Source organism: Patella vulgata, chromosome 4 (genome assembly GCF_932274485.2).
Source record: "Patella vulgata chromosome 4, xgPatVulg1.2, whole genome shotgun sequence".
In the NCBI taxonomy this organism is placed as follows: domain Eukaryota; kingdom Metazoa; phylum Mollusca; class Gastropoda; family Patellidae; genus Patella; species Patella vulgata.
Genome location: NC_065882.2, coordinates 48,555,350 through 48,579,626, shown reverse-complemented (window position 1 = coordinate 48,579,626; position 24,277 = coordinate 48,555,350). Strand labels below are relative to the sequence as shown.

General features: G+C 35.1%; 1 protein-coding gene across 1 annotated transcript; it reads right to left on the bottom strand.

The window, feature by feature from the left end:
• Positions 1 to 1,590: 1,590 nt before the first annotated feature.
• Positions 1,591 to 21,403, bottom strand: LOC126819051 (TWiK family of potassium channels protein 7). The gene is made up of 3 exons (XM_050546866.2): positions 21,160 to 21,403; positions 6,752 to 7,272; positions 1,591 to 5,201 (listed from the first exon to the last, which is right to left on the bottom strand). The coding sequence occupies exons 2-3, from the start codon at positions 7,170 to 7,172 to the stop codon at positions 4,381 to 4,383; spliced, it is 1,242 nt and encodes a 413-aa protein (XP_050402823.1). The 5' UTR covers positions 7,173 to 7,272; positions 21,160 to 21,403; the 3' UTR covers positions 1,591 to 4,380.
• Between the last annotated feature and the right edge of the window lie 2,874 nt (positions 21,404 to 24,277).

Sequence of the window (24,277 nt, the reverse complement as noted above, 5' to 3'; positions counted from 1 at the left end):
TTAATTTACCTTATCTGAAATTTTCATTTCAAAATATTGAGCAGTTTGGAAATGAAGTATTGAGGTTAAATATCTCATTTCAGAACGCTCATCTCAAGTTGTTGATTTAGTGCCCCGATAAACACAGCGATTCGATATCGTTTGCCAGAAGTAATTAAAAAAACAGCAGTAACTTGCGAATTTTATAGTTGGTTGACAACAAGAATAAACCATAAGCTATGAGAAGTGGTGATTATGCACGCGTTTGAGTTATCTATGGGTTTATCCAGGCACCAAGTGATTACAGGCCAAGAAGTCCCCCGTCCCTCCCCAACCCCATGGGTCAATGTGACGTAAATATTTCTTTAAAAACGTATCATTGAGGTTCCGGATGTTCCTAGGACTAGGGGAAAGGGTTCTACGAGTCTTCGACATAAATTAACCAGTTATGTTGACTGAAATTATGTGCCATTTCATCTTTAAATAGTGTATTTTAGATATCAATAAAACATCCTATATATTTGATCGTACGAGATCTAAATATAATCGGGGTTTAATACAATAATTCTCATCGCTTGGCAAATATCGATTCTAAAGGCGGCATTATGGTAGAGGATATGCAATTGCTGATGCAATTTTAAAGGGCTTAAATTGTTAGTTACATCAAATATTCTCAGCAGATCGCTTTTTAATTTTTTTCTGATCGTTCAGGCGTACAGAAAGCATTTTAGTGGACCAACACTTGTGTGAGTGTGCTTTACCTTATAAACTAATTGTTCCCTTAGGAAGAGGGTCTAGGCAGGCCTACACGGTGATCAGTGCACTCAGCTCAATTTCTGTTCTCTTGTCTGTTTATGATATGAGTTTGACAAAATACACTTTTATTGAAAATAATGCAGTTTCCAACGACTAGTTAATTAAAGGAGGCAGGGTCTACAATTTATAAGTGGACCAGAGGGTTACCGTCCTGGGCGCAATCCGAGCAATCCGAGATTTTTTTTTGCCGGGGAGGGGGGCGGGGCGTATTTTGCCATTTATGTATGACGTGTGGATTATCGCTCAAGATGTGCAGCATTACTCCATTTTGTCAAACTGATCCATTAGATTACTGATTTTTATTATCGTATACTGACAATCTATGCTTTTAAATTCAACCTCACCAGCCATGTTGCCGGATACCCAACCAAATAGCGAGATTAATATTTTATGGCTAGTAATCAGTAGTACCCGTGGCTGAACAAAATCTCGAAAACTATTGATAGTTATAGCACTATGATCATATACAACCCTCTTGTTGAGAGAGAATATTATATACTTTCCTATTTAAAGACCAAAATAAACGTTACTGTTGACCTTTCACGTGCATCGGGAGCTATAACATAACCACTTTTGTATCTTGAACTGTGTGAAAATCTGTTGAGGTAGGGTCATCTTTTATTTTAAAAGCTTACATTTGACTGTAAGGGGTACCCTACCAATGTGTTAAATGAAGGTCTATCTTTTTCCATCGCATCTGTATTTTATGTTAATGGTCGAAGTTTCCAGATCGCTAATTTATGTCTCATTCCATGTACATTTCACATTTCTTTATAGGAGGCAAATGCAGAAACGGTTGTTTTATATGACTTTATTTATATATCACTTTGTACACACATATCACAGACAAAATACGTACATGAAGAAAGGGTTGTCTTTGTTTTTAGTAAACGTATGTGTACGAATTTTATAAACTTTGTATTCATGTTATCTTTTAAAGCCGATTATCGTTATGTGAGGGGTTTTGAATCACTTGCAAATGACCATATTGTGAAAGTTGTATCGCTACAATAGTTCGATCTGGTTTAGTACTTGGAAAATTTAGTAAGCTGCGTTATTCTCTGCGGTTGATATAAAATAGCAAGCACCACCTACCTGTGCTTAATACACGCCGAGAGATAACCTACCATTGATATTTTTTGTTTTGTTTTCTAAATTAAATGTGAAATAACCAATCTGAGAACATTTTAGCATGGATTAAGCCGTGAAAGAAATGAAATAGTATTTTAAATTAGCGGCTTTAATCAGTATTTGAATATTTCATAGAAATATACATATTGCATACGTCATATTCTACTGCTTAAACTGTTACGTAGCTAGCATATCACGAGGCTATTTCTACTGTTAAAACTGTCCGGTGACTCTCTATACTGTTTCACTAGACTGTTTTAACCGCGTCGTGTACACATACACTCAGCAGAGTTTTACAAGATGGTAACTCTCAACATAATTTCATTGGGCTGTTAAACAGATTCGACAGACCATAAAGCCATTCGACGTCTCTCAAAACACTTTTACTAGCAATGCAGTGCCTTACCTTTTTGGATTGTGTCAATCTCTAGATTGTGTAACAACCCTTTCTTCACATAATATAAATGTAATAAATATATTATATAGCTATAATAAATATATAGTACATAACCAAACAAAAAAATAAAACAATATGATAAATATTAAACAGTAAGAATATAATAATTTAGCAGTAAATTTATAAACAAATTGTATGGGATTCTAAATATGGACGGGTTTGATATAAATCCATGGGAGGGAACCGAATGTGAACTGAACAACTATTATTATTGTTGTTACAGTTTAACAGCAGAGTATTAAGGCGTTTAGTAACCAATGGCAGCTCCGGGGTGTTTCTGAAAGGGTGGGGTGGCGATATATTCCCAGAAAATTCCATGCAAAGTACAAGAATACAATCAACCACAGAACTGATCGCATTTCAGCATCGACCAGAAAGGGAGAAAGTTAGTTATTCGAAATTGGATATATATTGCTAGCTTCGCCGCATGGTATAACCCACCTCACCACACCCAACCTGTCGTCGCTACTTATCTCTAAAGTAGTAACAGTAACAATAAAGCTATTGCGCTTTTATATAACATAACATATAAAATAACAAAATTAAATAAAATGTAATTCGAGTATTACCACCATTAAAGATAACAAATGTGACCATATAATCAAATATCAATAACACTACATGTAGCATAACTAAATAACCATTAAATCGTATGACGCAGAGTAACAATTAACATTATCCATAGCTAATTACAATAGATTTATGATTAACGCGTGGATACCAGTATGCTAAAACAAGAAAATATTTTAACCACAAGTGTAGTCTTGTACCAATTTCACCACACATCACTATCCCGCTTGACATAGCTGCATGTCCACTGCATGGGATGATCACGTTTGATAAGGACCTTAAAAGTTCAATATAGGTTCAAGATAGTGGGTGCGGCACGAAACATTATCCATAGCCAATTACAATATATTTACAACTGATGTATGGATAGCATTGTGCTAAATTGTACTATTTACATAGTAGAAAAAATATATATTAAAACTAAAATATGCGTTATTTGGGGGAACATTTGTGTAGCCAATAAGTTAACAAATTGATTTAGTACAATATATAAACTCTGTGATTTCAAACAATTGATTCATTTAATTTCATTATCTCCCACTGAAATCAAATTCAAGTTGTAAACAATGTATTCTATAGATAGTAACATAATTTTAGAAAATTGGCAGATCAATCATTTACATTTAAACATACGGCAAATGTGGGAAAAGACATTAAAACATAACACCAAAACAACTATATTTATATAAGTAGGGTTTTTGGACGGAATAAGGGCGTGTATTCTGATACATTTGTCAACATCCCTTTACGAAAAATTTGTCATTGGTGGTAAAGATATCTTCTCCGAGGCCATGTGCTATCAACCTCGGGCTTTTGAGCACATGATATACATCATTATTCACCCAGAATGCACCTGATTGAATAGTCAGGATGTTAAAAGCACAAACATCCCCCGGTCGAAAATCTACCAAGCACATACTGACATATAAGGCAACGATGGTTTTAATTAATAAAATATTAATTCAGATAACAAACAAATCACCAATAAGAGATTTTCTGCAAAGGGATCGTGTACTTGACAACAATAAACACATTTTATTAGTACGACAATTTGCTTCAAAAAAAAAAAAAAAAAAAAATACATTATGTAGAAAATATGTTTTTCGTATATAAGTAAAATAAAAGGAATGTTTTTCTTCTTCCATATGAAAATCTTTAACGACAACTTGTGTATATCAGCAGTATGCAATTAATATTCGGATAATTTCTTTGGAACAGTGAATTGAGAAGTCATTTGCACGTGTACGAATCAAGTCCTTGTCCACTATAAAGATCAACCCAACTAGAGCAATGGCTATTTAACCGCATGCAGAAATATCCAATTCTCGTTTTATTTTGTTTAAATGTTCACTCAGAATGATCGTATTATCAGAAATAATTCATAAGGTTGTAGACTACTATTCTAAAGGTAGTGCAGCTTTTCCCATTTATTCTTCACTTTTATCTAGAATCCCCAACTTTTCTCCAACCCATCTGCACTTGGCGATAATTTCATCCTGCATGAGCGAGAAGCACATGGACAAGATGGCCATACCGAACAATACGTACACAGCTCCGAGAAGAAGCTGGGCTTGGGCTTGAGAATTTTCGAAATCGGTTCCAGGAACAACATCTCCAAATCCAATCGTACTCAGTGTGATGAAGCAAAAGTAAGCCGATTGTAACCAATCCCAACCTTCCCATAATCCAAACAAAACGGCCCCACCAAAAATGTAGCCTCCAATAACGATCATAGTAATAGTTAGGGGGACGGTGATTTTCTTATCATCCAAATCGTCGTCATCATCATCACTGTCATCATCGAGAATCATAGGATCAGGTCGATTCATGGGGTTTAGGTCCAAGGGAACAATTTTAACGGATTTGCCCAGTGGACTCGGTGAACGAGAAGATAGCTTCAACTTGTTGTTGTCATTTGTATCGGTACTTCCTGTTGGTGATTTGCATGGTATTCGTGAGAATTCGTTCTGATCGGTGACTGTGTTGTTTTTTACCATGTTTGATTTATCTGACTTCCAGTTTCCATCCCGTGGCATGGGTTTAATTTCAACAACTTTAGTAGCCTTGTCCTTCTTTTTTCGTCGACAACATCCACAGCAGCAAATCTTGGCGTAAATGAATCTAAAGATGTCAGCCAAGACGTCGCCTATGTTAGCCAGACACAACAGCATGAGCGGAATACCCAAAACAGCGTAAGCAATGCACACCAATCTTCCCCAAACGGTTTTAGGAGCGATGTGTCCATATCCTAGAAAATAAAACATTACAGCACATGAATCAGTTTATTAATACTATGCCGTGTTTATAATCCCAGAGTTGATCACTTTACATCACATGAAATTCCCAGGTTAAAGGGTATTTCCAATTATGTGTCTTTAAATTTTAATTATTTTCAATGCATCAATGCAGTGGAATCTAATTCAAAACTAAGTATGAACTGAATTCCCCCTTTATACAAAAGGGTTTTAAAAGCAATCATTGATAACAGAATGATAGTAGAAAGTATTCCTTTCAATGACTGAAATACAAACTATTAAGTTTTTACCTGTGAAGACGTATCATTTAATACAATTTAAAGGTATCGCGTACGCAATCAACACACATTCAGCAAAAATTTTTCAATTGCGTGGAGAAAATCTTATGAATAGTAGGTAATTTAGGATGTTGACATATTTTATAGCCAATGAACATGAAGGTAGCACGGGCATAGGTTGTCTCGGGGGTATCTTGGTATCAAAGATATGAGCATGAGAAGGTGTCGTGACGACTTCAATAATAGTGAATTTAGGTAATTCATCAAACTAGTCTTCACTACCTAGCATTTTAGTCACGCAAAGTTGTGATTGTGGTTAATCATGGAACAATAAAACTTTTCTTTCCTTATAAATGTCCTTCATAAAGATCCCAGAAATTCATGACGTGACTGCTACGTGAGATCAGTCGTATACACATTTCTGTCTCAGTCCAATTAATTGTCCCCGCTTAGCTCCTACCGTTAAATTAGGGAAATAGTATACTTATTTCTCCAACAAAAGCTACATACATATTTTACATCTATGAGTTTGAAAATGTATTTGAATGACATTTCATTTAAGTTCCAGTACTAGTTTTCTAGAGCAACACTATTATTGGATAAAAAACAGAACAGAAATAAGTATGTGTTTTTTGTGTAGAACAGAAATGAGTTTGACAGCCGAATGTGAAATTGAGGTTAAAATTCACTTTTACTGGCAATAAAAATGTCCTTGAGTTAGTTCAATCTAAGCCAACTTTGCAAACAGAGAGAGAGAGAGAGAAATGGGGTTTAACGTCCACTCGACAAAAACTAGGTCATTTCGGGACTAACATATGGTTTAATTTTATTTCAATAATTCGCTTGCGCGTAGGGGTCTTTAGCAGTGGGAGGAAACCGGAGGACCCTTAGAAAACTCACGAGGCCGGAAAGACGACCTTACACCTTGTCACGTACAACCGGGGATTCAAAACCACGCCAGTTGACTCAATGACAGGCCTTATGATACAGCAGGCACGCGCTAACCATTCGGCCATCCACCCCCCCCCCCCCAACTTTGTAAACAGCATAATGTTTTGGGTGTTCGGACAATACAGACGGTCTATGGCAACAGTAACGTGAGCGTATTTTAAGAGAACCAACATTATAGCCTCAATTAACTCATTTTCACGATATACAGAAAGAATCGCAAAATGAAATTGAAATGGAGTTTAACGTTCAACATCTGAGTGAATAAAGATGGAGTAAATAATCACAATTACAAATCTAAGAAACTAGCTAATTACCTATAGTTGATATAACAGTAACAGAGAACATCAATGATCCAGCCCAAGACCAGGAATAAATTGGCCCACCAGTTCGACCATAGGCACCACAGTCTCTTCCATCATATCCTATAGCCAATGTGTTGTTCCTGAAAGTTTCCAACACACTCTTAACTTGAACTTCCATTAAAGCTCGGTTATTCTCCGTAGGGAAACCATAATCGTTAAATATCTTCAAAATACTCTCGATGGTTTTGTTTTCCATGGGATTGTATTCGCTTCTTGATTCATAGCAAATCTGTTGTTCGTTGTTTTTCTCTAAGTGTTCGAATATAAATCCTCCAGCCACACAATACAATATCACCATACCACATAATCCAATGTGAGAAAATAGAAATTTTGCAAATTTCTTGCAACACCCATCGCGTTTCTTTGTACCCATTGTTCCTTGATCAGTTCGAATTGGTCAGTGCAAAATGAAGTCAGCACATTCTAGAATGTCCTCGAGGTTACGTCTTTTTGTCTCGTTTCTTCTTATGTTTCTAAAAAGATATAAGTGTTAAATAATATTTTAAGTTTTAAAAACAATTTCAAACACTGAAATAAGTTTTGGTGTACATTGAATTTAATATTGAATTCTTTTCAGAGAGAAATACATCGATACATTTTCAGAATTTCTACTTTGAATATTAGGAGCTCTCAGAATTCACCAATATAAAGCAATTAGGTTTACTTTAAAAATATTCTTAAAATAAACTAATGATCTTCTTAATACCCCTGTACAATTTGTTCGGTATTGCCACAACTATATAACTTTTAAAAACAAGCGAAGAATTCATTAAATGACGTCACGTTATTGCAATCAAAAATTAATATCCTCAGCGTACATTGATCTTGCTTCAACGTAAAAAGAATGTCCAGTTCTAAATCAGCTTTCGATATTAACTACTTTAGAAATCTCTTTTAATAAATTCTCGAATTAAACGCAGGAACTAGTATTGAATGAAATATCCTGTATGAAGCACCATTATTGATAGCTACCTGTTCAATTCCTTTGTACCTGTGCCATGACGAAAACCAATGAAGGCAAGCCTTTCGTGTTATTTATTATTGATCGTCTGCTTCCATAAAAAAAACAAAAAAAACAAAGACATCGATTGCTAAAAAGCTTTGTCTTTTGTATCTATGGAATTGGATGTCTTATAAATATTTATACAGAAAGTGTCGTATAACCAATGAGCCTTCCCGTAACAGTTTATTGTCTATATACATATATGCTAGAACTTTCAAACAATACAAGCGCTTTCGATTCTTCAGTTACTATGACACCCATAGTCGCCATTTTGTAAAAGCACCAATCTTAAAGAGTGGTTATTGAAAACATGAACACATTTTTTTTAAATCTTGTTCAAATGAAACCGAACCTTTTGTTCTCAATAAATAATGAATCTTCAAATACCATATATTTGCGAACACAATCGAACTGAATAGCACGATGGCAATGAGATTTACGTCATCCATTCAGATTTTAAACGATTGTTTCCAGACCAAAGCAATATATAGCAAACACCTTAAAATGTTAGCCCTCCCAGCGAAAATTCTAACCAAAGACTCTAATTTGATAATATATATATAAAGCGAGACGAAATATCTCCAGTTTGTAATTATTATTTTATGAGGGGTTTACTGGGTGCGGAATAACAAATCGAGTCTAACCAGTCTTAGGCTATTTACAAAAAAGCATTACATTTATAAAGTGGGCGTTGGTAGGTAGCTGCTTAGACCTAATGGAATTTTTTTTATGTCTCTACTGACCTTTGCTCTCGGGCCGCTACCATCAGCTGCATTTTGTAATAGTCAAACTATTATCATCATATTTGAGTCCTGGTCAAATCCGAAATTTGATTGGTCTTATACCAAACATATTACAGGAGATTGTTATGAAACTGGTATGTAGACTAAATAGCAGTTTCATAATAGTCTTGATAATCAAGTAATGCAGTAAATATAACCTGACTATTACTCCGTTAGCAACATGGCAACGAATAAGGCGACGTTGACTACTTCCATGTCGACATTTAAATTTTGTGAACTAGCATGGGTGTGGGGCTACCGGTGTTTTAACTGTTTCGGGATCTTTGGTTAATTGTTTTTCGTTTATCCGAACGACTAGACCAGCGTTTCTTGTCCGTCAAATAAAGTGGCATCCCTGAAAAATGAGAATCATCTGGGGAAACTGCCAGAAGTTTTTCCCACCCCACGCCGGTGTCGCGGTTTGATTAGGCAACTAGTTTAGTTAGGTTTCTTGTAGGGTTCGAATCTAACTGCATCTTTTAGTATATTATATTTGCTTTCCACTTTGCAAATGATACTATTTTATAAAAATAGATTTTTCAGAATGATTCATTATCTAAAATAATACAACTATTTCATATAAGTATAAATCTATGAGTCAGTGTTATAGTTTTGTTTTTATTAATTTCATAGTTTTTAACTCCATTTTTCTAACATTCATAATAACTCAGTGATCATTATTTGTCAATCTCATCATTCAATACCACACCAAAAACAAGATCAATAGCGTCAATACATTTCATGTATAAATGTTTTTTTATGAGGTTAATTTAAAATTTATAAGTTCAACAGTTTGGTTTCTTATAGCGAACAAACTAACTTTCTCTTTTATATATACTGACATGCAAAGAAAAGGTACCACTGATTTCAATGACAGTGCTGGTGAGACATTGTACAGCTGAAATGTGATTATAGGCGGGACATAGACTGACTCTTGAAAAAACAACTACCTACGGAGGCCATAACAACTTTAGCCTATTTTACAATGAAACGTTGATCAAGGGATGAAAACAACAGTCAGTAACTGAAAGATACATTTAGCAATAACTTCTAGATATTTAGAACTCGGGCAAACTCTCTCTCTCTCTCTCTCTCTCTCTCTCTCTCATGTTTCTATCGCCATTGGCGACAGAGTTGGACAGGATTTGATAAATAATACCAACACACGTTTCCTGTCATGTAATGATTTTTTGCAAGGTGGGTTACTCATTCAGTTATCGATTCCTTTTATAATAATGTTTATCGATAAATAATTCTATAATGACAACATTTTTATATTAAAACATTCATTATTAACAACGTGTACTAAAATCACCATATTGTTTTAATAATAATGGTGGCACGTTCAAGAGAGGGTTATTTAACATGTTGCTGAAGGCCTCTTGTAATATACAAAGGTGGATGTGGTAGCGCACGGGCATTGTAACGGATAAATATAACAATTCAACAAAGTATGGTGAAAATAGCTGTATTTGTCAAGTGCACCATTTTGAGGTCGAATATTATCAGAGAGCAATTCAGCAAATCGTATTCATGTTTAATAGTGAAGGACTTGATGAAACGTACGACATATTTACTTTTAGGAGTACCACGAGTTACCCCGAGTACAGGCTTTACAAATACTTGCTCGACTAGTACCACATATTTATCCATAAGAACATTATTCATAAGGCCAGAAACAATTTACCTGCTACACATAAACTAGGAGCCTTAGTGGATAACCAAATTCAATAATTCATTACGCACAATTAAGCAAAACTTCTAAAATGGGAGAAAGATATAACCAATATCCTAATAGCTAAGTAGTATCAGTATTATAATGTTGCGAAAAAATAAACATACCCACAGAATGTGAAGTGCAAGAAAATATATATCAACAGATAAGATCAGTATTGATAACTCTTATTGAATAACCTCTGTCGCTTAGCAAAAAGGGAAGAAAATAATCCATTGTAACCATATTTAATCGTTGAAGACATCGTAATTATCTTCCTTTTAGGTCGCATGTTTGACCTGGAGATCTAAATTAACCTGTGATCTCTGATATTTTTTTATTGAATAAGCAATTGAGAATTGCCATACCACTATCGATTATAACGATTTCTAAACGTCGAACAAGGTAATATCGTTAATGCACAATTTATCTAGAAATTGCGAGGACAAAAATGTAAAATATCGGAAACAAACCTATTTCGCCAAAAAAATGTACGCGTATGCATTTGGGTATACCTTTTCTTCATAATCAATGAAGTTTTACAATAAAGCAATAGCTATTAAATCATTACATTCGATTAACGTTATTTTTGGGGGTTTTCTTCTACACAAGCTACACAACATTTTATAATTTACACCGAAACAAATCTTATTGGTTGTAGCCATCACACTATCTAGCATTCTAAGGCATTCGAAGTTATGTGTGAAATAACCCCTTTTTAATATATTGCCACTATCAAGTGATATCTGAGACAAGAAAGGAAATTACTTTTTATTATTCATGAATAGCCAATAAAGTACCGAAACTTCCAACATTTTGATAGATATGTCAGAATAAAATTTTTCTGGGACATCTAACGTACGCAATCATAATGTAATCTTAAAGACTATATACGTTAACTGCGCATGTACTACACGTTCTGCAAAGCCGAGACGTCGGAAATAAAGTAAAATGATTAGTCCGGTGGCTGAAGGGGGGGAATCGCCACCCGAGCTGTGAATTTATGAGACCAAGTTTTTCTAGACCAGTTTTTTGCGTAGATTCCGAATCTGGGTGGTGATCAGGCGTTTGAGGGGGCGTTTTCGAGATATGGGGGGTCAAATGTCTACAATGGGGAGGGGGGGGGGGGTGATGTCATTATGTTGACATAATATATTAATAAAACATATATTCCTAGGACTGCCCATCTATAAATGAGTGTTTACGATGCCCCTGGACAACTGTTTTGATTTATGGGGAGGTGGGGTGGGGGTAGCAGCTTGATGAAACATCTCTAAATATGTTTATAAGATTCCTATTGTATGGGGGTGACGCCGGGGTGAGTGCCCGCCGTGGGGGAGGGGGCGGTGCGGGTAATGGCGGTTGGCAACATGTGTTTTGTGGACAAAACTCATTTTGTTCATAATTGAGCTTAAAGTGGTATCTCGTTAGCGTTTTCGTTCAAAATATTAAAGTATAATGGTACTTTTCAAGAGATCTGGAAATGCAAATCAAAAACACATTAACTGAGAGATATGTTTAGTTGTTAGTTTATTCTTATTAGTCTTCATCAGAAGATTCAAAATCAAAAGTTCATATGAGCTAGATAAATATTTTCTTGGTTGCTGGCCAACAGCTCGCATATCCTTTGGATATGCTTCAGGAACCAATTCACATTGTAAATCTTCATTCCAGTCATGCAGCAAAAGACCACGTATACGGCAAGGTGGTAATAAAGAAAGGTCTGTTATTTTTTCACCCAGAAAAACTTTTTTCTAGCGTCATCTAGTGATGTAAGTCGTCTTTCGCGATATTTTCTACCTTTGCCCGTCTCATTATCGATCAAAATTTGTATATTTGGATCATCGTTTGCGAAGAGAATGATTGGGATGTCTATTTCGCCCGAGCAAGAATGCAAAATACAATTTGTTTCAGCACCTCCATTAATTTGCAATGCGAAGAGGAGTAGGTTGTCAGTTCTAGGATATTCTCGACACTTTCAATACTAATCTTGATATTTTTTGATCCAATCAAGATTAGTATTGAAAGTGTCGAGAATATCTCGGCCTACGGTACATGCTTTCAGTGGTAATGACTATCTGTCTTTCTTTTTCAAGATAATCCTAACTTTTTAGGAATTTTTAAAGAGCTGGGATAGACAAATGATGCTTCTGATGACGTAATTGCTGGTATAGAAAAAATTCTTTGTAGATGACACTAGAAGAAAGATCTTCTGGAGAAATTTTAATTGTGATAAAAAATAACAAAACTTTCTTTCCCTATTACCATCTTGCCCGAGTAGTCTTTTGCTGCACATTAAACGCAATAATTATGTTGCAACAATATGGAGACAGGTTGCAAAATTAATGATGGAACAAGATGAATGGGTAACTAAAGCATATCCAAAGGATATACGCAGGCTGTTGATCAGCCATCAAGTGGATATCTATCCCGCACAACGGTAATCGTATACACATATTTAGAGATGTGCAGTGGAATTAAAAATAATGTTTTTACCAAGCTCTAAGAAAATCATCAACGTGAACTCACTTCTCGCCAAATGTACCCCCCCCCCCATCCATACACGCACACCTGCTACCCCCACCCACCTCCCCACAAATCAAAATAGCTGTCCAGGGGCATCATAAACACTTATTTAAAAATATATTATGTCAACATAATGACCCCCCCCCCCCCACACACACACACACACCTACCTACCTGCTGTCCCCACCCCACCTCCCCACAAATCAAAGCAGTTGTCCAGGAGCATCATAAACACTTATCTATAGATGGGCAGTCTTAGAAATTTATGTTTTATTAATATATTACGTCAACATAATGACATCACCCCCCCCCCCCCATTGTAGACATTTGACCCCCTATATCTCGAAAACGCCCTCTCAAACGCCTGATCACCACCCAGATTCGGAATCTACACTAAAAACTGGTCTAGAAAAACTTGGTCTCATAAATTCACAGCTCTGGTGGCGATTCCCCCCCTTCAGCCACCGGACTAGATGTAACTGGGTTAAAGAGAACAACTAACAATTCTACACGTAAAAGTCTGTACGATCTGAACCAATGGAAAAAATCAACTAATAAATACTAAATAAATAGGCACCTACTAAACTATTTAAATTGAACACGTAAGCTATATTAGACGGACAACATCTTCTCACGGCTACATGTACTACTATTTATTGACCTCATTGGCCTTAAATACGCTTTATTAACCATTTTCAATATACATGTACATATACATTGTTTTGCCAATATTTGTAAAGTTTCCCTTTAAATGGTTTTCATTTCCATAGCTTTTAGTTCCAATCTCAGATGGGCATTGTCATTAATACTATAAAATGTACTTGGAACAATTAAAAACGCCAGATATTTATGTCAGCATGTCTGTAAATTGTGTTCACCATTCGATTGAGTGAATTTGAATGTAAAACAAGATAATGCGATTATGAACAATAAAAGCTATTAAATCGGAGTTCAGGTACAAACGAGCTTTTAAAACAATCCAATTCTATATTTTTCTTTTGGTTAATGCATGGTTGGATACAATGGGTTTGTTATTGGTATTATCTATAGTCCCATTTACAAGAAATGAAATAGTCTTATTATCTAAACAATTGGGTTAGCAGTGATCTTTACAACATTATAGTCTGTGACACATTGATATTGTACGGTACTACCTGACGTCTTAGCTACACTTTTCTTTTTCTGTAAATTAAACTTCAACATTAGTTTTGGTATTATTGAAAACTAGTAAAAAAAAATCACTGTTTAAGCTATTTTTAAAATTACAAATCAGAAAGTTCTGATTGTGTAAATACTGTTAAGACAATGCGGCTCTAAATATGTTTTTTTATTCAGAAGAGCACTTTAATTTTATTCTTTACCACGACGATGGATTGTATTTCTGTTAAAATATTTACAGAAAACAGTGAGTCATTGTTTATTTATCATAAGCAGATATTTAAAGCATTGACGATAAAATTGTGAAAGATACTCCCGTTATCGATCAGGTTAAGTAGAGATTAAGAAATTTTAATTTACGAGCCGTAAGTACGGTGGATGGCTATGAGTATCCTGGAAATTAGAAAAATGGGCGAAGTCAAGATAATTTTTAATGTTTTATTATAATTATTTAAATTTAAGAACGATAAATGGCAATTTAAAGGGCGTATGGCTCTATTCTTTGGAACCTTAAAAAAGACGATAATGGGTCTTGAAGCACATATTTTAATATTTATTAATATGAATGTATATGGAGTGATTTATATTCAATTTGTAATTTTTTATTGTAATTTATAATCAATTATGTTAGTTGAAATACTCGAACTGTCCAAATTCAACGGCAGTTATTTCCACCTGCTTAGTCCATTCTACAGGGTTTTTTTTAAAATTATTATTTGTCGTTTTTGAACCACCCATTACTAATTACTTCCGCATTGCCTTGTAAGATATGTTTTTCTTTGTTTATTGCAAATTGCACCGAAACTATAGAGTACACGACTCGTGTACTGATTTTAAAGTGTTCATTGTTTCTTGAATTTTGGATATAATTCGTGTTTTAATTTCGAATATTATGGAAAATATTGAGGTTTAGCTCCTTTAAATGTAACAATTTTGACTTTAATCAATTTTGACTTATTTACAGAAGTAGAATTAACAATCATAACCGATAAAAAATCAATTTTAGTTAATTGTCGATTTTTATCCATCAATCATAATGATTTCAAGCGGTAGTCTAAATGATGAAATTAACCTAATCGAGTTTTTTTTACGTTGCTGGGTCCCAAGAAGAAAAGACTACCTAGAGGTGTCTAGTAAGGTTGTAGTACAATGTCCGTTTTACTAAATATCAATCACCAAAAAATCAAATAAATCACTTCTAAAAGCATATTTGCATGAAAAAAGCCCACAAATTGTTGTAAACGATAAACGCATGAATAGCATAACGATCCTATTGGGTTAACTATAGTGCATGGTCCGACAAGGAGACGTTCGTTATTCAAGAAAGACAGCGAGCCAAACTACTTTGTCCGTAGTTCTTTGAAGCTCCATAGATTTAAATATTGGCTACATGTTACTTTTTATGCGCCCACATTTTCATGTGGACGTATATTGTCGTCACCCTTCTACGTCCGGGTGTCCGTCCGTCCGTCCGTCAGTCCACAATTGTTTGTGGACACTCTACAGGTCACAAAGATTATCCGATTTCAACGAAACATGAAATATAGGTTTATCTCCTTAAGATCTCGGTTTCTTTCGATATTGGCATTATCGGACCGTAACTTCATGGATTATGGCCCCTGATTGTACGGAAAATCACATTTTAGCTTATAGACCCTATAGAGGTTATAATTTTTATCCGATTTCAAAAACCGTTTGAATCGGACCCAAACTGACAGATAAAATTGTCGCCCCTCGTACTCAAATAGCGTAAAAATATGGTATATGAAAGTTGTGGACCATCTAGAGGTGACAATTTTCTTCTGATTTTGATGAAACTTGAATTTAATGTTAGTTTATAACCCAAAGATCTTGGTTCCTTTCGATATTCGCGCATATCGGATCGCAGCTTCCTGAATTATGGCCCCTGATTTACCAAAAATCGCGTTTTTAGCTTGAGGTCCCTCTAGAGTTCACAATTATTATCCGATTTAAAAAAAAAACGTTTGAATATATCACCTTTACACCCTAAAGATGGTTGAGTTCGAATTTCGTAAAAATCGGACTGAAACTGCCGGACGAAATGGCCGTCCCTCGTACTCAAATAGCGTAAAAATATGGTATATCAAGGTTGTTTTCATCTGATTTTGATGAAACTTGAAATGTAAGTTTTTAACCCAAAGATCCCGGTTCATTTCGATATTCGCGCATATCGTACCGTAACTTCCTGAATTATGACCCCAGATTGTACGAAAAATCGCGTTTTTAGCTTGTGGACCCTATAGAGGTCATAATTTTTATCCGATTTAATAAAACGTTTGAATATATCACCGTTACACCCTAAGGATGGGTGAGTTCGAATTTCGTAAAAATCGGACCAAAACTGATAGACAAAATTGCTGCCCCTCGTACTCAAATAACGTAAAAATATCAATGTCGTGGACCCTCTAGAGGTCACAATTTTCATCTGATTTTGATGAAACCTGAAATGTAAGTTTATAACCCAAAGATCTTGGTTCCTGTCGAAATTCGCGCACATCGGATCGTAACTTCCTGAATTATGGCTCCTGATTGTACGAAAAATTGCGCTTTTAGCTTCACGTCCCTCTAGAGTTCACAATTATTATCCAATTTATAAAAACGTTCACATATATCACCGTTACACCAAAATTATGGCTGAGTTCGAATTTCGTGAAAATCGGACTAAAACTGCTGGACAAAATGCCCGCCCCTCGTACGGAAATAGCATCTGGTATATCAAAGTTGTGGAACCTCTAGAGGTCACAATTTTGATCCGATTTTGATGAAACTTGAAATACATGTTTATAACCCAAAGATATTGGTTCCTTTCGAATAGGATCATAACTTCCTGAATTATGGCCCCTGATTGTACAAAAAATCGCGTTTTTAGCTTGTGATCCCTCTAGAGGTTACAATTATTATCCTATTTTAAAAAAAACAAAAACGTTCGAATATATCACCGTTACACTGTAATTTTGATTGAGTTCGGATTTTAAAAAGCGTTTAAATATATCACCATTCCACCATAATGAATGTTGAATTCGAATTTCGGGAAAATCGAAATAAACTGTTCGACAAAATGTCCGCTCTTTGTACTCAAACTGTGTAAAAGTGTGCAATACAAATGTTGTGGACCCTCTAGAGATCACAATTTTTATCCGATTTTGATGAAACTTAAAACATATCTTTATATCCCAAACATCCCCCCCTTTTGATATTTGCGCATTTCAGACCATAACTTTCTGGATTATTGCCCCTGATTGTACACAAAATCCCATTTGTTTTTAACTTGTTCTCTATCCATCTCTTGCAAAATGTGGGCGTATCCTGTTTGGCAGCCGCTGGTTATATGTATAACAGGTACCGGTATATTGATTGTGTCCTCTGCTGGGGTTTTATAACATTTATTCCACTGTTCCGCAGCTAAGAGCTGTTTGGTAAATTTAATATTTCTAGCCCCCTAAAGGCGAATATTATAATCAGGAATAGGAAAACTGCAATTGAAGCATGACTGGACAAATAAATAGATGAGGACAATTTAATAATGTTATGTAAACAGTGTTATCCTGGGGGTTTTCCTATGGATCATAGTAACGGCTTTAAATAGGCTACAAATAGCACAAAACAATGCTGCACGTCTCATAACTAGGTCTAGAACACAAATATTTGATCATATATCAGCCAAGTTACAGAAAATTCCATTGGGTTCCAGTTCGAGCGAGGGTTCAACTTAAAGCTCTTGTGAATGTGTTTAAATCAATTTATTCCGACACTGTACCCAATTATTTATAGGAACTCCTTGATTTCTATACTCCCCGGCGATCCAACCTTTGTTCTTCAATTGATGGTAGCATATTGAGGATTCCGAAAATATGCTTTCTCTGTCAGAGCAACTAAAATGTAGAATGATGTTCCAAAAACCCTTAGTGGGTCCCCTTCCATCCAGAGCTTTAAAACTAACTTAAATACAGATTTCAAAAATGTTTTTAAACTGTTTTGTTGTTAATGCGCTTAGAAACACGTGTAGCGAAGCACTATATAAAGCGAACAATAATAATAGTAGGCTATTCACTGCAGTGAAGACATTTTAAAAAAAATACCAATATAAAATGGGTGATGCGCACCCCTGCACACCTATTCTCTATCCGCGTCTTTCACGTAGCCTTGTTGGATTGGCCAAGATGCTGCGGTAGATTAAAACTTTTCTAACGAATTGACTTGAGTTTGTAATCAATAATTCTGTCGTTATTTTGTAAAGAGTAGTGAAATTAAGTTTACCGTCTTCTGTTAATAATATACGTATAGATTGAGGGATAGTTAAAAAGTAGATATTTACGTCTTTTTCAAATAAACTTCCCTGTGTTTAATTGTGCGATTACCTAGGCCCAGGCCCATAGTATTTTGTTTGCTCCAGGAACTTTATATTATCTGTAGTAAAATTGATTTAACCCAACAATGTTCTACTTTCTTTATTTAGTTGAATGGCCAACGATCCAGAGCTTGACTGTTCTCGAAATAAAAGCTTTTATTGTTCTTCTTTGTTTTCCGCCATAGCTTTCTAACACTTCGTCATAGCAACAAGATCGATAACTCTTGCAAACTTTACTCTGTGTAGTTAAAAGACTAAATATATTGATTTTGTGACACCGTTTTAATATAGACTGTAGAAATCGACAATGGAATTAAATATCCGTATATTTACTTTGAAGTATAAAACATATATATTTCGGGTACAAAGCGACATTATGATTCGTTTCCTAAAAACTAAAACTGTCTACAATTGGGACTACAAAGTTCTTGTAGATACGAGCTACATGTGATATACCAAAGTTGAAGCCAGTCGACATCTAATGTAGTCAAAATTATCAAAACACATCTTTGAGGTAGATTATGTAAAAAAAATTAAGATCCCTTGATAATTAAAATTCAAACCTGCCATAGGATAAAGGTTAAATATTGAATGTAAGACAATGTACAGTTAAAAATACGTTTATTGAAAAACATTTGTCCATAAATTATTAAAATTCATCGATTCTATCTTATGAAAATCGATTTTCTATTGACAATTATGTGACAATTAAAATATTGATAATTCTCTTTTCGTTTTCGCACCAAGTCACTAGGGCCTACATGGTTTTGTTTACATCATCAGATAGGTAAACTAAAATCATTCCGCGCACATAATGTTGCGTTATCTTGTAGAGCTAAATACTGAGAATGGTACGGATATCTTAAAGATGTCTTCCCACGTACAAACTGGGTAATTTGATATTAAACTTACATTCAAACTAATTTATCTATCCAAATTTTACTTCAAATCCCCCTCAAAGCATTTCAAAGTCAAGAAAACTTCCCCATGTCTCAAGAATCTATATTAAGGCGTAATTGTTTGCCACACGAATAAAATTAGGGAGAAAAAATTATAGCTTGCATTTGTCGTTAGTCGTGTACATTAACCATAAATATTGAAGCCTATGTAAATTCTTGGATTATCCTCTGCCAAGCCAGTCTCTCAATGTTGTCACAACCGCTCACCATTAGATCAACAAGAAGCTCTCCATACGCCACTCCATTTGGGTCAGATATAAATATTGAGGCCATCTGCAGATTTCGTCAAGGTCAGGAGATGTAGACAGGGTTAGGGCACGTGATTGTTGCCGAGGATTGTGGGTTAAAATTTTAATTTTGGGAGAAGTTAAGTCTTTCAGAGAATCTAGTATTTTCTGTACTTTCCTTATATAACAAATGTGCCATACTGTTATTGGAAATAATTTTACCCTATAAATTATGCAAGAAAAGTGGGATAATCACTTAATACATGTAGTTAGACTCTTAGGTACCACCACGTCGACGGGTTTCATTGAACTGTGTTATTTCCTTTAATTTCATTAAGGTGATTACATTTAAACACAAATAACATCAGGGTGTGCAGCCCCAATTAAAGATATAATATATAGTTGTGCCCATAAAGTGTTTTTAAATTGCATTTTTTAAATACCCGTAATAAGGTTTCTAAAACCATTTCTAAATAATGCATATCCTTAACTCGTTGCCTAGATGTGAAGCGGTACCTTGTATATGCACGAAGTCGGGTTGTTAGTTCTCGGCTGTCAGCGTCGGCAATGAATAGTTTTAAACGCTTTCTGGAGGAAGTATGATGGTCAGGTCCGAATCTGTATAGGTCCTTAGTATATATACGTAGCTGAAGTAAAAGTGTGAATGAATATAATTTGTGACGTTAAAACACCCACACCAAGAATTTGTCAACGGTTAAAACGTTATTGTCATCAAAAAACTTATTGAGTCTTACAGACCTTCCCATTTCTCAAGTACAATGTTTGAAAACTAATTCTTAAATTGGTAGGCTACCAAAACAAAGTTTATTTGCAATTGGTGGCATCGTAAAGAGATTAACAACGGGCATTGTTCAAGCAGATTGTAAGTACATGTACCAGAGGTTAAAAACTGTTAGAATTCGTAAATTGATATTTCGTTTCGACGTAAGAGCCTGGAAGAGGTATGGCACTTTAGATTTGTGGGGGTTTGCAAAAAAATAATTGACGTAATTTGACGAAGAAATAACAGCGATTGTATGCAAAATTTCAACTGTGGTTGAAAGCAACAATAATCTACCCGGTCCTTTTCGAAGACGGCAAATAAATTCATTTTTAGTTTGTATCTTTCAATAACTTTCATAATTTCGTTTGACGGTTAATACAGACATTCGGTTAATCTTTATAAAATGCTTAATAATGTAATGTTTTAAAAGGCCAAGAACTTTCGTATTTAATTTTAACTGTGATTAAACTATGACCTGTTTTCGGTCATTATATTCAAATCTAAAAACTTCAGAATCAAGTTGAGAGATGATTTGCAACAAAATGCTTGACAAATAAATTTAATTTATTTATTTATACTTTTTTGCATGCAATATCAATTTTCTTTGATACGAGAAGAATAATGAATCCACTGTACGTTAGACTGAATTAGAAGTGGTATTATTTAAATCATAAAATCATATTCAATGGTTGTTAATATTGTCCCCCCCCCCTCATAATTTGAATATTATAAAATTAAATCGCACAAAAAAGCAACACGCTATATTGAAAGTTCTCAGGAAACGAATTTTAATATTTCACAAGTTGGTAAACGATTTAAGCGTAAATAATGTTCTTACCCAAATTTAGCTCGTCAAAATTGGCCCAAAAGTTTCTCCTTTTTCTTCAGCACTCTACGACTGACTATCCTTCCAATATGGTGGCTGGCTCGGTGATAAAGGTACACCCAGGGAAAAGAGCTCGCATCAACCAGCATAGAGCCATAGAGTGTCACCAAGGAGTCGCCTACGTCATTGGAAGTAATATTGATTGTCACCGCTTCTTTACATTTTATATCTATACTGTTTTTATTCTCGAAACGTCCCAGGGCACCAGTTCCTAAAAGCATGCAGAACTTTAACTTTATATAAGCAAACGTTATTGTATGGGTACATTAATGGCGAGAACATTAAATAGCTAGCTTAAAGAATGAAAGACACCATGGATTCTATTATTCTGTTTTATTGATTCCTTGTTTACCTGCGGGCATTATGAATACACAATCAAATATGACAGGAATTATGCAGGAATGGTGATTGAAACCAGTTCCTTTGTCGTAGCAATGGAATTAAATAAATGTTAAGCCATGATAAACGATATTGTATATTAATTGTAAGATAGGTAATTTACAAGAGTTGCGACATTTGTGGGGCCAAGATGTATCGTAGTATTTCAAACACAAATATACAGATGGGACATGTGTAAGGCCCTAATGGGCAGCATTAACAAAGGCGCCCCACCTTGCTCTAAAACTAAAATATAAATTTCGGAAATGTGCTTCAGCCGCAATCAACTATCTTTCTGAATTTTCCAACTTTGTCCAGTAACGCCTGAATAATACAGTAATTGAAATATAAAAACGGGGATGCCCCACAGGTTCATATCAAACATAGAAATGCCAATTGTAACTTAAAATGTTCATGTTTTGGCAGAGTTCTTCCGTCTTGCGTCCCTACACAACCCCTGGTTCGTTGCGTATTTAAAAGTTAAAATGTAAATGCGGAGATTTGTAATCAAAACATCCAACAGTGTTATATCCTTCATGCCAGGATAAACATCCGGATTAACAATATACGTTGCCAGAAAACCAAAGGTACATCCACTTACAGCTTTCTCGTCTAATCGCTAAACAGATTTCGTTACAACGTGGAATAACTCTGGAATGATTTTAAAATCATTAAATTCTTTCTTTCTATATCAATTTGAAAAAAAAGATCGATAATAATGGCCGCTAGAGTATTCACAAGACTTCGTAACAAAGGGGCATAAGTTTAAGTAAGTAACATGAATTTAAAATAAAGAGAATGGCGTTTACAAGTGCGGACGAAAAGTTCTGAATCAAAAGATTTCGTAGCAAATAGCTATACATTTCAGTAAGTCACCCAAATGGGGACGACGGCAATATAAAGGTTCTGAATTACATTTTACCGGGATTTCAACATAAAACTTGCTAAACATGTTGACTTAGTGATAATATTTCAATCTCCTCAAATCTGGTTGAAGTAGGGACACATTACACATTATCGACGTTTCACATAAAAAGAAAATGTGTTCAAATGGATTTGTTGGATCCAGTAAGACTTGAGTATTGAGAACGGGTGGATTTCAAGTATATTGTTTGATTGAACCCGAGGTTGGGTGTGAGTGAGTTACAGTTTTAGTCATGTTTCCCAGAATTAACTACCTTACAATTTATTGGCCGTTTGGTGGTGTTTGACGCAAATTCATTTGGTTGACCCTAGAAAACAAATTATGTGTTCCATCCAACCACTCGCTCTGCCCCCCCCCCTCCTTTACCCGCTTTTCCCAATAACCCCTCTCTTCATAACACCCTCTATACCCTTTCCATCGACCCCAGTACTCATTTCATTAAAGAGCCATTACTATGGGAAGATCTAAAGGCTAGGAACTATTTACAATAGAAGATTGGGAGGAAATCTAACAAACAATTCGATTGATTATTGGTAACTGCTACATAACAACAAGTCTGTAAATATTGATGGTACTGCTATATCACATGATATATTGTAGCACGATTGCCATCGTCTATTGTTGAAAATCTAAACTGACTGAAAAATTACGAATTTAGGCTTTTTTGTGTACTTTGATTTGAAAATATTCTATCTTTAAGGTTTCTTGATGGAGGGAGGCTGAGATATTAAACCACACTAGGATGTATTATAGCTGATTGTGTTCTACTGATTTTGACGGGGGGGGGGGCGAATGGTTATTAGCACGTGCGTGCTGTATCATAAGGCCTGTCATTCAGTCAACTGGCGTGGTTTCGAATCCCCAGTTGTACGTGACAAGGAGTAGGGTCGCCTGTCCAGCTTCGTGGGTTTTCTCCGGGTCCTCAGGTTTCCTCCCACTTGTTGTTCACTAACAAAGGATGCGGTTAATATTGGGCGTTTAAAAAAAGATTTCATCATAACCGACTCCTTTATGTGCATATTATCATGCTGCACACCTTTGTATAACTGTGCCACTGTTGAAAAGAAGACCCATACTGATAATAGAAATGCATTTCCACACGAATCCCAGGCTAATGAAATGGATATTTATAGGTGTAAATCACATTCGGAATTTCACTCAGTGGTTCTCTGGAGGATTTTTAAAAATGAATCAGTTATTCCCTTTGTTCTTTTCGTGCTCTCCCTGGGAAACAGAAATTCCTTTGGATTTGCTTTTGGGTGCAACCATAATAGAATTTCTTGGACAAATGAAATGAAATGGGATTTAACGTCCTTCTGTTCAAGTTTAGTTAGGCAGCTTAGCAAGTTGATGTGAACGATCATACAAGGAATACAATTATACCATCTAGAAACGGATCAGATTGTTTATATAAACACAATAAAGGAAACGTCAATGTAAAAACCAACTTAAAATCTCAGCTTCAGAACCAGTTAGGATCACAATCTTGGTGTTTAAAAATATATTTTAATGGTCAATGAATACAATTCATACCACCTAGAAAGGGTTAGAATGCTGGTATTAACACGAAAAGAAAACGTTCATATACGCTGAAAGAAAACCCACTTCAGTACTGTCTTAAAGTTACAATTCCATATTTTTAAGTTATATTTTTAAAATTTATTAAAATAAAGCCTTAAAATAGATGGTATCTATAAACAGTCCTAGCTTGTTAAAGAATAATCCTATTAATCCTATAATTCACTATTGCCAGTTGAAAAATTGGCA